The 12031-nt window shown below is 39.4% G+C and overlaps 1 protein-coding gene across 4 annotated transcripts in view; it reads right to left on the bottom strand.

Moving 5' to 3' along the window:
- MAGI2 (membrane associated guanylate kinase, WW and PDZ domain containing 2) overlaps positions 1–12031 on the bottom strand; it is a 1345167-nt gene that overhangs the window by 171467 nt on the left and 1161669 nt on the right. For 3 of the 4 annotated variants that reach the window (XM_059396960.1, XM_059396962.1, XM_059396963.1), the window contains exon 13: positions 3605–3646. The exons of the other annotated variant lie outside the window; for it this stretch is intronic. In XM_059396960.1, coding sequence (XP_059252943.1) covers positions 3605–3646 — 42 coding nt within the window. The remainder of the gene's footprint in view (positions 1–3604; positions 3647–12031) is intronic. 4 annotated transcript variants of the gene reach the window in all.

The raw sequence follows: 12031 nt of genomic DNA, 5'->3' as shown, positions 1-12031 counted from the left end.
GCATTCTTGTTTATTCTCTTTCCACACTCTTTGTTTACCTTCTTTTCCCTCAACGTTTTTCAGAGAACTGTCAGGGATATTCTCAGGCATTGCTTGGACTAAGGAGAGGCAGAACACTCTGGATTTTTGTTTCAATGGCCATTCCTGACCACTGCTGCTTCTGCCTTAGAAGTTGGGCCACAGGATCCTCAGGCATTATGAATTAAATCATCTTAAGACATCTGTCCCAGATGAGACTTTCCATGAGCACTGTGGCAAATTACCAGGATGGAATTTGTAAGTTCTCATTTATGCTGGGCTCCCACTAATATTGAAAAAACCAGTAGTGCTAAAAGGAGCAAATGGTGGCCACATCCAGATATAAGGACAACCTCCCACACAAGAAAGAAAAGCAGAATTTCAAAAGGTGCTTCTTGTTTTGTACTAAGATGCCAGAAGCTTCACATGTTGTATGTATCCTTGGTCTAGATTTGGAAAGACATGACTTTGTGCACAGTTTTAGGGAAAAGGGTGAGTAACTGAACACAACTGATTAATTTTATGAATGGATTCAAGCTTCAGAAATGCAAAGAACAGCATTTATGGATTAATTTGGCACAAGGGATGCTGCAAACATGTCAATTAAATTTTGGTACTTGAATCCCTTTTCATGTTTTAATTAAAATGTAAGTACCATGGGCTTATTATCAGTTTGGCACAGAGAATGAATTCATTCAATTTTTCCTGCTGGAAAGAGCATTAGTTATTTGGCTTTTCCTCATAAAGAGATCTAGGAAAGAGATTTAAGAAAGAATCAGGAATCAAAGGTGGTTATTAAATATGCCCCTGGTTTCTGAACTTTCAGTGCACTCCAGATACAGAATGAGGTAAGTAGGACTTAAATGGTTTCTATAGCTTGAATCTAGTATTACTAGACAGGTAACTAATATATTTTTGCTTTAAAAGAACACCTTCTCTTTACTTTTTCCCTTTATACCTTTGTTAATGTGAATGTGGCCAGACACATTTTAGCTATATAGAAGCCAAATCCCACTCTCTGTGGTTTTCTCCCTTAGTCTTCAAATCAACTCAGATTTCCCCATACCGAATATCCCCTCTTCCCCCCCCCCCCCCCCCCATTTCTGTCTTGGATGAGTAGGGCCTTCGTTTCCTCATCCTCAGTCTCTCATCTGTGACTTAACTCTTGCCAGTCTGGCTTTTGCTGTGTCAGCATTTCTGAAAGTGACCCCCTTTAAGGTCACTGATTACATCCTAATGACCACATCAAATAGTCATCTTCCCTTTCCGCATTCTGATTGATTTCTGTGCCTCATTTGACATTGTTGACACACCCTTTATGACCCCTGATATCTTCTTTTTCTAAGCAAGGGAAGTTCTCCTCAAAGTGATTTCTGCTCTTGGTTTCTGTGATACTCTGTATCCTGGCTTTTTTGGCTTTGGGTGAAGGTGTCCATTCAAAAGTCCTGGCTACAGATGCATTGTTTCTCACTAGCCTCCTTCCTTGATGATGGCGTAATTATCTTTATTCTACAGTATTCCATTATGCACTGCCTGTAGAAGTTGCTAAATAAATGTTTCTTGACTTCAATTGCTTTAAGATATTCCCCAAACCCCAACGCTCTGATAAACCACAGCATTATTCTATGGTGGACTTATCACTTCTCTTCATAATTACATGGTTTAGGACTTCCTACTAACTATTTTGCCTCTGTACCTAAGCCTCATAGGCAGCCAAAGTTAACAGATACCTTATAATTATGACAAATATATCTGAGTAAAAAATCATGACACATAATTTGATAAAGGACATTTTATAAATGTGAGAAGTATGCGAGATCTACTTATTTTGGATGTAGTGATGATTTTCCAGAATATTCTGATACCTGTGTGGACATTTAATCAAACATTTGGACTGGTTCTTTTCCTGAAAATCTGGACTACATAGTGGTATAATGTATGCAATCCATTATCATAACTTTTCTCTTTTAACTAATGTATATTTTTTGAAATGCAAAAGGATTGTGCAGATATATCAAGGTAATCTATGCTCTTAGGTGAGTTTTCTCTTGCTTCTTTTGTTTTTAAATAAAGTATATTCAGAAGCTGCAATTTTCAAAAAATGGGCTTGCTGTGGCCAATAAATAGAGATTTAGAATCTCAAATTAAATCCTACTTTCATTTTGCAACTGTAGTTACTAGATCTCATTTTCCTTCTGGGCATAAGACATTCTTTTAAAATTATAAGGGTTTTACACTCAATGTATAAGAATAGTCATAGCTTAAAAATTTTCAGACCAAGCTAAACAAATACTTTATACGTTATTGGAGGACAAAATGCTAAGCAATATCTTCCGTATTTTCTATATATCCAAAAAAAATGACATGGAAACTTACAGAATGAAATGATCTCAAGCACATATATTCTCCAAGGGGTGTTAGAACATGCTGAGATGGATAATGAGCTGTAATCATGGAAACACTCTAGAGATGTGTGCTGTGAGCCCACAGACCTGAAATAGTACTATTATTATGAAACATGCTTTTCTGCAATTGTTTCAGTGTTCTGGCTTTCAGTCCATTGTTCTAAGCAGATGTTCAAAGCACTTTCTAAAAGTAAAAAAAAAAATCTGAATCTTCCTTTTCCTCCTTCATCTTTGTAATGACATTAAATATTTTAGCCTAAACCAAAATTGGTATTTTCAGAACTGTTAGGTCAACAAAAAAAATGTTTTTCCTTTTAAGTAAATTAACTGATTCTTACTGAAAGCTTTTGAACTATGATACTCTATTCTAACTTAAAATACCACTGAAATGTTGCATTTTGTAAGAGGCGTGGTTTAAAACAATTAATCTGACATAGGTATTTAGTTAATGTAAAAGTCATTTCATCCCACATCAGCAAAATTTCTAGTAAGTTCTTTGGAAACATCTAAATTGCAAATCTCTTGAGATACTCTAGCTTATTTCTATTTATCTAGTCCAGCAGGGTCCAGTATAAATAAAATGTAAGCTACATAAATAATTTAAAATTTTCCAGCAGCCCATTTTAAAAAGCAAAAAGAAAGAAGTCCAATTAACTTGAATAATGGATTTTAAGCTGGCATATCCAAAATGTTATTTAAGATTCATCAATATAAAAAAGCTAGTGAGCTATTATACGTTTCTATTTCTTTTTCGTATAAAGTCTGGGAAATCCAGTAGGGACTTTACATACATCTTAAGTCAATCTAAGTTCAGAGTAGCCATCATTTCTACTGCCAACTAGCTTACATGTGGCCAGAAGCTACTATATCAGGCATCATGGACCTAGTCAGTGTGGTTGCTTTCACTGGCATCTGGTCTTTTAGCCTAGTCTTTTACTAAAGAAAGTTTATGGAAGTAATTAATGAGAATGACTTTTCCCCCTTCTCTTTTGGTTGTTTTCTTGGCAGCCAAGTAGACCCAACTTGATGAGACTTGCTTTCTATCTGAAATACGTATGTGGGTGAATCAAATTAGCACAGTGATTATATGCTAATAAGCTGATACTACTTGGAAGAATGATTTGTTACACAGAATGGAAGACGTTTCATTCACAGGACTGTGGGTTCTGAAGAATACTTGCCAGAGGAATCCATTCGAAAACTGGTCCTTGGTGGCACTTGTTCTGGATGGGAAAATGGGGAATTAAAATTGAAATTCATTTACAGCATTTTAAAATTCATCTTTAACTTTTTTTGTTGTTGCTCTTATAACTCACCCCCAACCTTTGGTGCTCCAGTTTAATGATTTTGTTTGTCTAAAATTCCATGGACGTCAGTGGACAGGAAATACCCTGTTTTATGTATATTTACAGGTCTGTAAATGTATTTCTTTTATATGCACGCAAAATAGAAAGATCCGAATCCTTTTAGATCAGAATGAGGAAAAAAAAAAAAGATCCTCCTTTTCAAAAATTAAGCTTTGGTTCTCATTATAAAAATGCTTATTGAGGGGGTGCCTGGGTGGCTCAGTGGGTTAAGGCCTCTGCTTTCGGCTCAGGTCATGATCCCAGGGTCCTGGGATCGAGCCCTACATTAGGCTCTCTGCTCAGCGGGGAGCCTGCTTCCCCCCTCTCTCTCTGCCTGCCTCTCTGTCTACTTGTGATCTCTCTTTATTTAAATAAATAAAATCTTAAAAAAAATACTTATTGAGAAGTAAAGTCAATCCAGAAGGTGAGCTATGCTCAAAATAAATAGGGATCTTTAAAATCAGGTTAAGAGATCATGTCATCGAGTACTGAGATGAAAAATGGAAAACTCAATCAATGAGTGTGTTGACTTGTGTCCATCAGTCCACATACTTTGCTACTTCCAATTACTTGGAGAGTTGAAGTGATTTAGAAGTATTTGAGTTATGCTGGTTTACTGTTAGCAATACAGATCCTTCATGAGGATTTTGATGTGATCTCTGCTACATATAACAAAAAAATTGGTGGACATGATCATAAAATCCTGTGTACAGACTGTGATAGATATATGAGGCACTATAAAAGTGTGTATTTTATTACATTAATAAAAATTAAAATAAGACCAAATTCTGATTGCTTTCTTATTGAACTTTGTTTCATATAAAGAGTTCTCCACTCTTCAAAAACAAAAATGAAATAAAAGCTTTTTGAGGGTGATGATGAGGCAGAGTGTCTCCAGCCTTCTGGGTTTGACAGGTGTTTCGGACCACACCCTGCACCCTGCACCCTCTCTCCTTGAGGGCAGAATGGTCATCCCTGCAGGTAATCTGTGTTTTTGCAGTAAAGGGAAATTAGTTCTCCAGAACTGTTATTTCTTAAAAATCCCCCATGTATGGTGTGACTGTGTAGGATTATAAATGGAGAAATATCCTTTCATCAGAAAGATAGAGATGTATTAGATAGAAGGCTCCTACCTTCTAACGACTTCCATTAGCTGTAAAAACTGACATTTTATATTATCATAATCTCCCTAGGACCTGCTTGCCATCCAGCAATTACATTCGGTTTACTGCAGCCCTCATGGTCTCATATTTATTCATGAACGTACTTTGGGTTGCATTGTTGACTTGTGCTACCAACAAAATTCTTTGACGTACTGAAGAACTTATAGTCAAGGACTGATTTTAGAGTTTACTTCCCACATCCTCCCCTGTTCCCCCCAAGCCCCTCCCCCGCCACCATTCTCTGTCTGATTCCAGGAGCATGAAGTTGTAAACTATTGAATGAAATTAAGGTATAAGGCATAAGATTGGATCTCATTTCTAAAATACATGGGAAAAATGTATCCCCAACCTATTTATTTCACAGTTCATGTCGTGGTAACTTTCTTTATTAAAAAAGACTTCTTAGAAATATAAATATTAGCATAATTGTTTACAAAGCTCCCCCAAAGTACTATTTTTGAGATTAGATTTTCCACTTAAAACGCACATATTAAAAACGGCAAACACTGAAATGACCGATACCCTTGATCAATATATTTTAGCTTCACTGAAATGACTGATCCCCTTGATCAATATATTTTAACTGCAAAGTGACGTATAATGTGCTATACTAGAACTCCAGCTGAAAGGCATTTATTTCCCCGCAGATTAAAGCATATCATAGATTACACGAAGGCCAACAATAATGATTTTCCCATGGGAAAAAAGCAGGGGAAATTAACCTTCATAGTTTCGTGGAGGACATTTTAAATGATAATGTTATTAAAGTTTTCCCTAATTTTTCGCGATTCTAATGCTAAAGTCATTGACAGAAGTGTCTTGACATTAAGTATCATCTCCTTTTAATATTTCACTAAAATAAGAGAGTGCACCAGAGAACGTTTGTTAAGAACATTAAAGCCACTGAGGCCAGGGCTTGGTCGAGCAGCACTCGGATGTGCAGAGGTTCTCTGGGAAGGCAAAGTGGCCTTTCACGATCGCTAACGGGCTGCCTATGGCTATTGCACCCGTGATGCCTCAGAGCCTTTCTGAAACCTATTGACATTTCCAGCTGGACTGTATCAGATGTTTGATCACATTGGCAAGGGAGACGGGAGCCTGAAAGATTGAAGTCGAAACACTTGCAAAAGGCTTCCGAGCTCTGGAAGTTGTGTATCACCCTGTGTGATGCAGATCCTGCCGTCCGTTTCCATTTAGAGTCTCAAGTCCTGCGCCCAGGCGGATCATGTTTTTACACTACCCCCATCTTTCTAAGTGGCTCTCGTGTAAGGAGGAGAGACGACGCCAACGACAGCCCTTGCTCACCGATGACATGGAAAAAGCCGCAGAAAAACCGTGACTTTACAACTACAACCACACATCGGTGATTAGCCGTCAGTTAAACATGCATTATCATACTGAACAATGAAAGAATTTCCCAATGAGCAATGAGCAACAAAACCTTCAGATAAAAGCCTTAAGTGTGAGAAACACCGCTGTCTGCTTTTGATTGGTTATGAGGTATAATTTCCTTTCAATATAGTACTAAAAACCACTTTGCTCCTCCATTATGCTCTAGCTGGCCGGAGGTTACCACTGATTGCTACCTTTGTGGCGATACTCAGTGCTTGATACGGGTTACCTCTTCCTCATTTCTGGAAAAATGATCCTGTGAGTTTTCTGAAGAAATTCCAGAGGAATCTGTGTTCTAAAGAGGTTCTACTACAAGGCACATTACACCATATGGATCCCTGACACTTTTACGATGCTACATTTGAGTGATGTCTTACTGCAAGGGAGCACAGACATGTTGTACCTCATAAATTGTTTATTTATAATCAGCAAGGTTCAACACGAAGAGAAAAAAGCGTGGACAACTTCACTCATAATTCAACTTGGGTTCACACCAAGGGACGGAATCACAAGGGAAGGGTTTCAGAGAATACGGATTTTTCTTCTCTTGTTTCTTCCTGTTTTCATCTGCTTGTTGCTCAGGCTTCTGATGCTGCAGTGGGGAGTATGCTCGAGAAATAGCCCCATGAACCGAGGGTGAGGAGACAAATCTTTACGGAAAGTCTGGTTTAAAGCAAAGTGAAACAACAGGACAGAGCCCTCATTGCTAGATCACCAAGTTCTTTAGCATGATCAGAACTTTATTTTGGAGGATTCCAAAGTGATTCCATTGTCTTTGGGAAGTACTTCTATTGCCTTGCTTGGCATCAGAGGAGGAGTCACGACAGCCATTGTTCTGAAGTTATGTAAGTAGAATCCTTACTAGGGTCTGGAAGTCTGACAAAATCACCTCCCTTTGGGGTCTGTGCTTATTGCGATGTTGAATCGGATTTACTATCTGTGAGAAGAACGAGAACTCGTGGCATAATCCTTAGATGAGTGAAGCCTTGCTGCCTATTTTTGGTACTTAGTTTGCCATGCTCTAGATTTCTGCATATACACAATTTTCTGAGTATGGAGGCAGTTTGCTGGGAATCTAGCTACAGAGACAAGCCACCCCATATGTCTATACCTCAAATTAGGAATAAGGCATGTATGGGCAAAAAGTCAGTTAACCAAATAAATTAGCTTGAAGGAAATTGTTGATCAGAGTAGGTGTGAAAATTTTTATTCATGTTCTGTACACTTAGATATATGCTTTTCTGGGACAGGAATGATGTTATTTCTTTAATAGATTAGATAATAAAGGTAAACCATATAATTCATCATTCAACTGAGGACGAACTAGAGAGTAAAAGGGAACCTATTAATAATTAATGCCAGGATGACAAAGAGAAGGACTGTTCTAGGCAGAGTGGTATGTGTAGTCCCCCTATGTCATCTCATAGGGATGTTATGAAACTGTTTCTTCTCAGATCCTAAATATGTGACACCATCACGTGTCTGGAAAAATGGCAGGAGAAGATGGGAGGGGAAGAAGCAGCAAGGGCCTTTAGATGTAGTTTCTTTTTCAAGGTTAGAAATGGTAAACAAGGGCGCCTGCGTGGCTCAGTGGGTTAAGCCTCTGCCTTCGGCTCAGGTCATGATCTCAGGGTCCTGGGATCGAGCCCCGCATCAGGCTCTCTGCTCAGTGGAGCGCCTGCTTCCCCCCCTCTCTCTGCCTGCCTCTCTGCCTACTTGTGATCTGTCAAATAAATAAATGAAATCTTAAAAAAAAAAAAAGAAATGGTAAACAATAGTTTCTTTTTCAAGATTAGCATACAAAATGAGAAAATGTAAGCCCTTCCTCTTGTGATTGCAAAGAAAATCAGTCCTCCTTTTATGGGAGTCCTGAGAAAAGGAGAGAGAAGGGAGAAGTAAAAAACTCCATGGCTTATCTGTGCAAAGGTGTGTATTTTCCTTGCTTTCAACTTTAAAAAGATGCAAGTAATGCGGACAGCAAGAGTCAATTATCAGCAGAGGCTATTATTACACACGGAGAAAAGTGATCTTTATCACAGTCTTAAACAGAAATGGGGATGGGGAGATTTTTGCCTTTTTCTGGGAACTGCTGGTAATACCATAGGGTCAACACTTATGTAACGAACATGAAAACCCCCCAAAAGGCTATTGGTCAAAACCTCTTTTGGGATTTTTGGGAGGCATGTTTCTTTCATATATATAAGCTTTAGCTCATGTGGAAGTAAGTTAGAAAAAAAAGGGGAGTGGGGGAGGGATAGGGTGGCTGGATTATGAACACTGGGAAGGGAATGTGCTGTGGTGAGTGCTATGAAATGTGTAAGCCTGATGATTCACAGACCTGTACCCCTGGGGCAAATACTATATTATATGCTAATAAAAAAATAAAAAAGATAAAAACCAAATTTCTTTCTGCACAGCATTTTCCAGTAAGGACTAATGAGATTTTTTATAATGAGAAGATATTGAACACATCACATTCTCCTGGTTAAACACCAGTTTTGCCAATGGAATGAGAAACTATTGGTCTAACTGTCCAATTACACTGAGACTGTTGTCTATAATTATGGCCCAGCTTCGCAGGTTGGCATGCTGATAGGGAGGCTCCACTGGGTTGTGTCATGCAGTCTCATTCAGGAATTGTCTTCCTCGGTTTTTGTGTCCTTGATTTTGGTGGAGGTTTTGTACAAGTGGGATTTCTCGTGATTTTTTTTTTTTCCTCATAGAGCACCCAGCACGGTCCTAGACACGTGTCGCTTGTTTTGTACACTCTTGTTGATTGATGTGGACCCTGGAGGGGCCACCTGTAGGTACTCCGCCTGCCGCTCTGACATTGGAAACATCACCCTGCCTGCTGGAGGAATCTTCATTCCCTCTTTCTTCGGTTCCCTCTCATCCTGAGATCTCAGGAAGATGGGAGGCATTTCCAGTTTTTCTCTCTTAGGCACACACCCATCATGTGCTGTTTCATGTGGCTCTAGCATCCTACGGTTGTTTTTGTTTGTTTAAAATCACTACTTTTTTTTTTTCCAGGAATACATCTTTATTAAGATGTCCCGTGCATGCACATTAAAGTGTCAGCATAATCTAATTATGAGCGAAATGAGGCAGAGAAGCATTTACATCACTTGATAAATTTCCATCATTTGCAGGGGACTGGTGACTTGAATCCAAATACTTCTTGACGGCCGTGGTATAGCGAACATTCTGTAGCTCTGTACAGCAGACGTTTGTGGGTGGAAATACAGCCTTTCTGTTTTGGTTACTGCAACCCAGTTTCAAATGTGAACGCAAAATGTCTTTTTGGTTTTAGACCTGGTTGTAAGGGAAGATACCATGAAATTGCCATAGGCCAGGGAAAATGTCAGAGACCTTCGTTTAGACAAGCTCTGCTTGGGATTCCCTTCCATACTTTCCCTGGTCCCCCATGGGTTTTTCTCCCAGGAAAAAGTTTTCAGGGACATAAGAACAAACAAAGTGAAACCTAAGTGTTATACATGAGATTCAAAGGAATAAGGCATGGTTCACATCAAAATTCTGAATATGGTTCCTTTGTATGGATGCACATATTTCACGATCATAAAAAATAAAAACCTATTAGAAGACGATGGGAAATACACTGAGCTTTCCCCCAACTCATTAAAAAAAATTTTCTGGCATTCCAAACATGTAAGGGAAGGAATGAAACTTTTTAATAATTGGAAAGAGGGAACGTAGAGAGGGCAAAGGGCTGCTTTGTTATTTTCTAGACACGTGCAAGTCCACAAGCAGAACGAACTGATCAGCTATCCAGAGACCTGAGAAAGTAGGGCTGTGTTTGTTTGGTTTCCTTAATCTTCAGGGTAGAGCTCTGCTTCCCTGACATGATTTCTCTGTTTTCTTTCACAGTCCATTTAGTGTTATGAAATAACATGATAGAAAAGCAAAGGATGGGAAAAAAAATGAGCTTGCCCTCTTTTGGCTTCCCAAGACTTGTGACCCTGAAAACATTGCTGTGACCTCAGAAACATTAGAGAGCTGACAAAAACATGAAGGGGGGGACACCATTAGAGCAGAGGCAGCAGTGGCATCCGTGGGGCACAGATGGGGCGGAGGGGGCCAGGGTGAGAGTCAGGCTATTGGGTGTTGGCGAGGCTGTGAAGGAGAGGAATAAAGAGCTCCCAGGGGAGGACAGAAACAGAAAGGTATGGGAGGTTAAGGTGGATGGTTTGCTTGGATTGTTACAGATGAGCAGCAGAAAGGCAATGAACAGAAACAGCATTGCAGGGGCTGGATAAAGAAATCGGAATTCTTTTAGGGTTGAAAAGAAGGTCATGTGCAATTCCTGCCCAGACACTGAGGGCACCACAGTATCAGACACCATGAAGGGAGGACAGAATAAATGCCCACACTGCCTTTGTCCCGAACAAGGAAGCCTCGCATTGGTCAGGAAACTACAAAAGAATGGGAGCCAATGATTATCGAAGGGACAGAAACAGGAGGGAGGAACCCTTGAAGCTCCCTAGAAGTAACCAAAAGTTAAGACAAGCCAAGGATGTGATGATATTTTCATCCTGCAGTGCATTTCCCTCCTTCAAGTTAGAACCTGTACTGTCTTTCGAGCTGTATAATCTGTTTACACTTATTCTCATCTGCCCAGTTACATTTGTAAGAGCAAGACATACTACTCATCTTTGGTATCTCTCCACGGTCCTGAGAGTTCAGTGGGTATCCCAGAGATACTGGATACTGAAGCAGAAATGGTATTATGAACTGTGTTCAAATATTTTCAGTTCTTTTGTTTACTGAGCATTAACACCCTGAATTCACACCCTATACGGTACAGCTAAACATACTACTTTGTTTTTAGTCTGTTGTAGCAAAGACAATCTAACTACACAATCCTTTAAAGACATTTCAGTTGTTCAATCAGAAGGAGGATGATGAAATACAGTAGCCTTGCTTAAAATAAAGCCGATTGTTTAAAATAAAGAGGTGTGTGTGTTGGGGGTTCATTTTGATAAAAATGATTTCCCGATGCTTGCCCTGCTGTCCTATTTTATCAGCGAAGAGAGCTTTTACAGAAGGTGATAGAGGATGGGGAAACGGTATTATGTCTCGTCTTCCCCTTACCGGTTGGGTACATAATTCTCAGCCCCCAGATTTCAGATCCTCTACAGTCACACAGAATTTAAAACTTGCTATTCGTGTTTCAGATGATAAAGCTGGAGAGAAGACACTGGCGGAACACAGAGACCAAGCAAATCAGCAGCCTGTGAAAGGGAGCGCGAGGGGACCAGATACTTCTCACGAGGCTAGGTTTCTTGATCCATTTACTTAAATTTATATACTGTGCATTTGTCTCATAGATTATACATTCATGCCATTCAGATTCCTGGCCTCTAACATTTGGAAGAGATGACCTGTCAGGTGGTGGAAAGAGGCATGAGGAATGTATATGCAATATTCAAAACCTTTGTTTTCTAATATTTATAAAGTGCAATGAAATAATTTTAGAGGACCTTCAAATAGGATGACAAGCCTATACATGATATTTTGTTTTATGACCAAGCGGGCCCTGCTGCTTTCAAGGGGCCCCGCTGTTAAAGGAGAAGCAGAAATTTTGGGTAGAAATGATTGGCCCCCGGCTCTCTCCTGGTTTTAGAACCATCACTTTCATGGTTTTGAGTTGGAAGAACTTACTTTTAACGTTTACTCTTGGCCCTAAATT

Source organism: Mustela nigripes, chromosome 4 (genome assembly GCF_022355385.1).
Source record: "Mustela nigripes isolate SB6536 chromosome 4, MUSNIG.SB6536, whole genome shotgun sequence".
Lineage (NCBI taxonomy): Eukaryota > Metazoa > Chordata > Mammalia > Carnivora > Mustelidae > Mustela > Mustela nigripes.
Note: the sequence above shows the minus strand (reverse complement) of the source record. Positions and strands in the feature narration are given on the sequence as shown.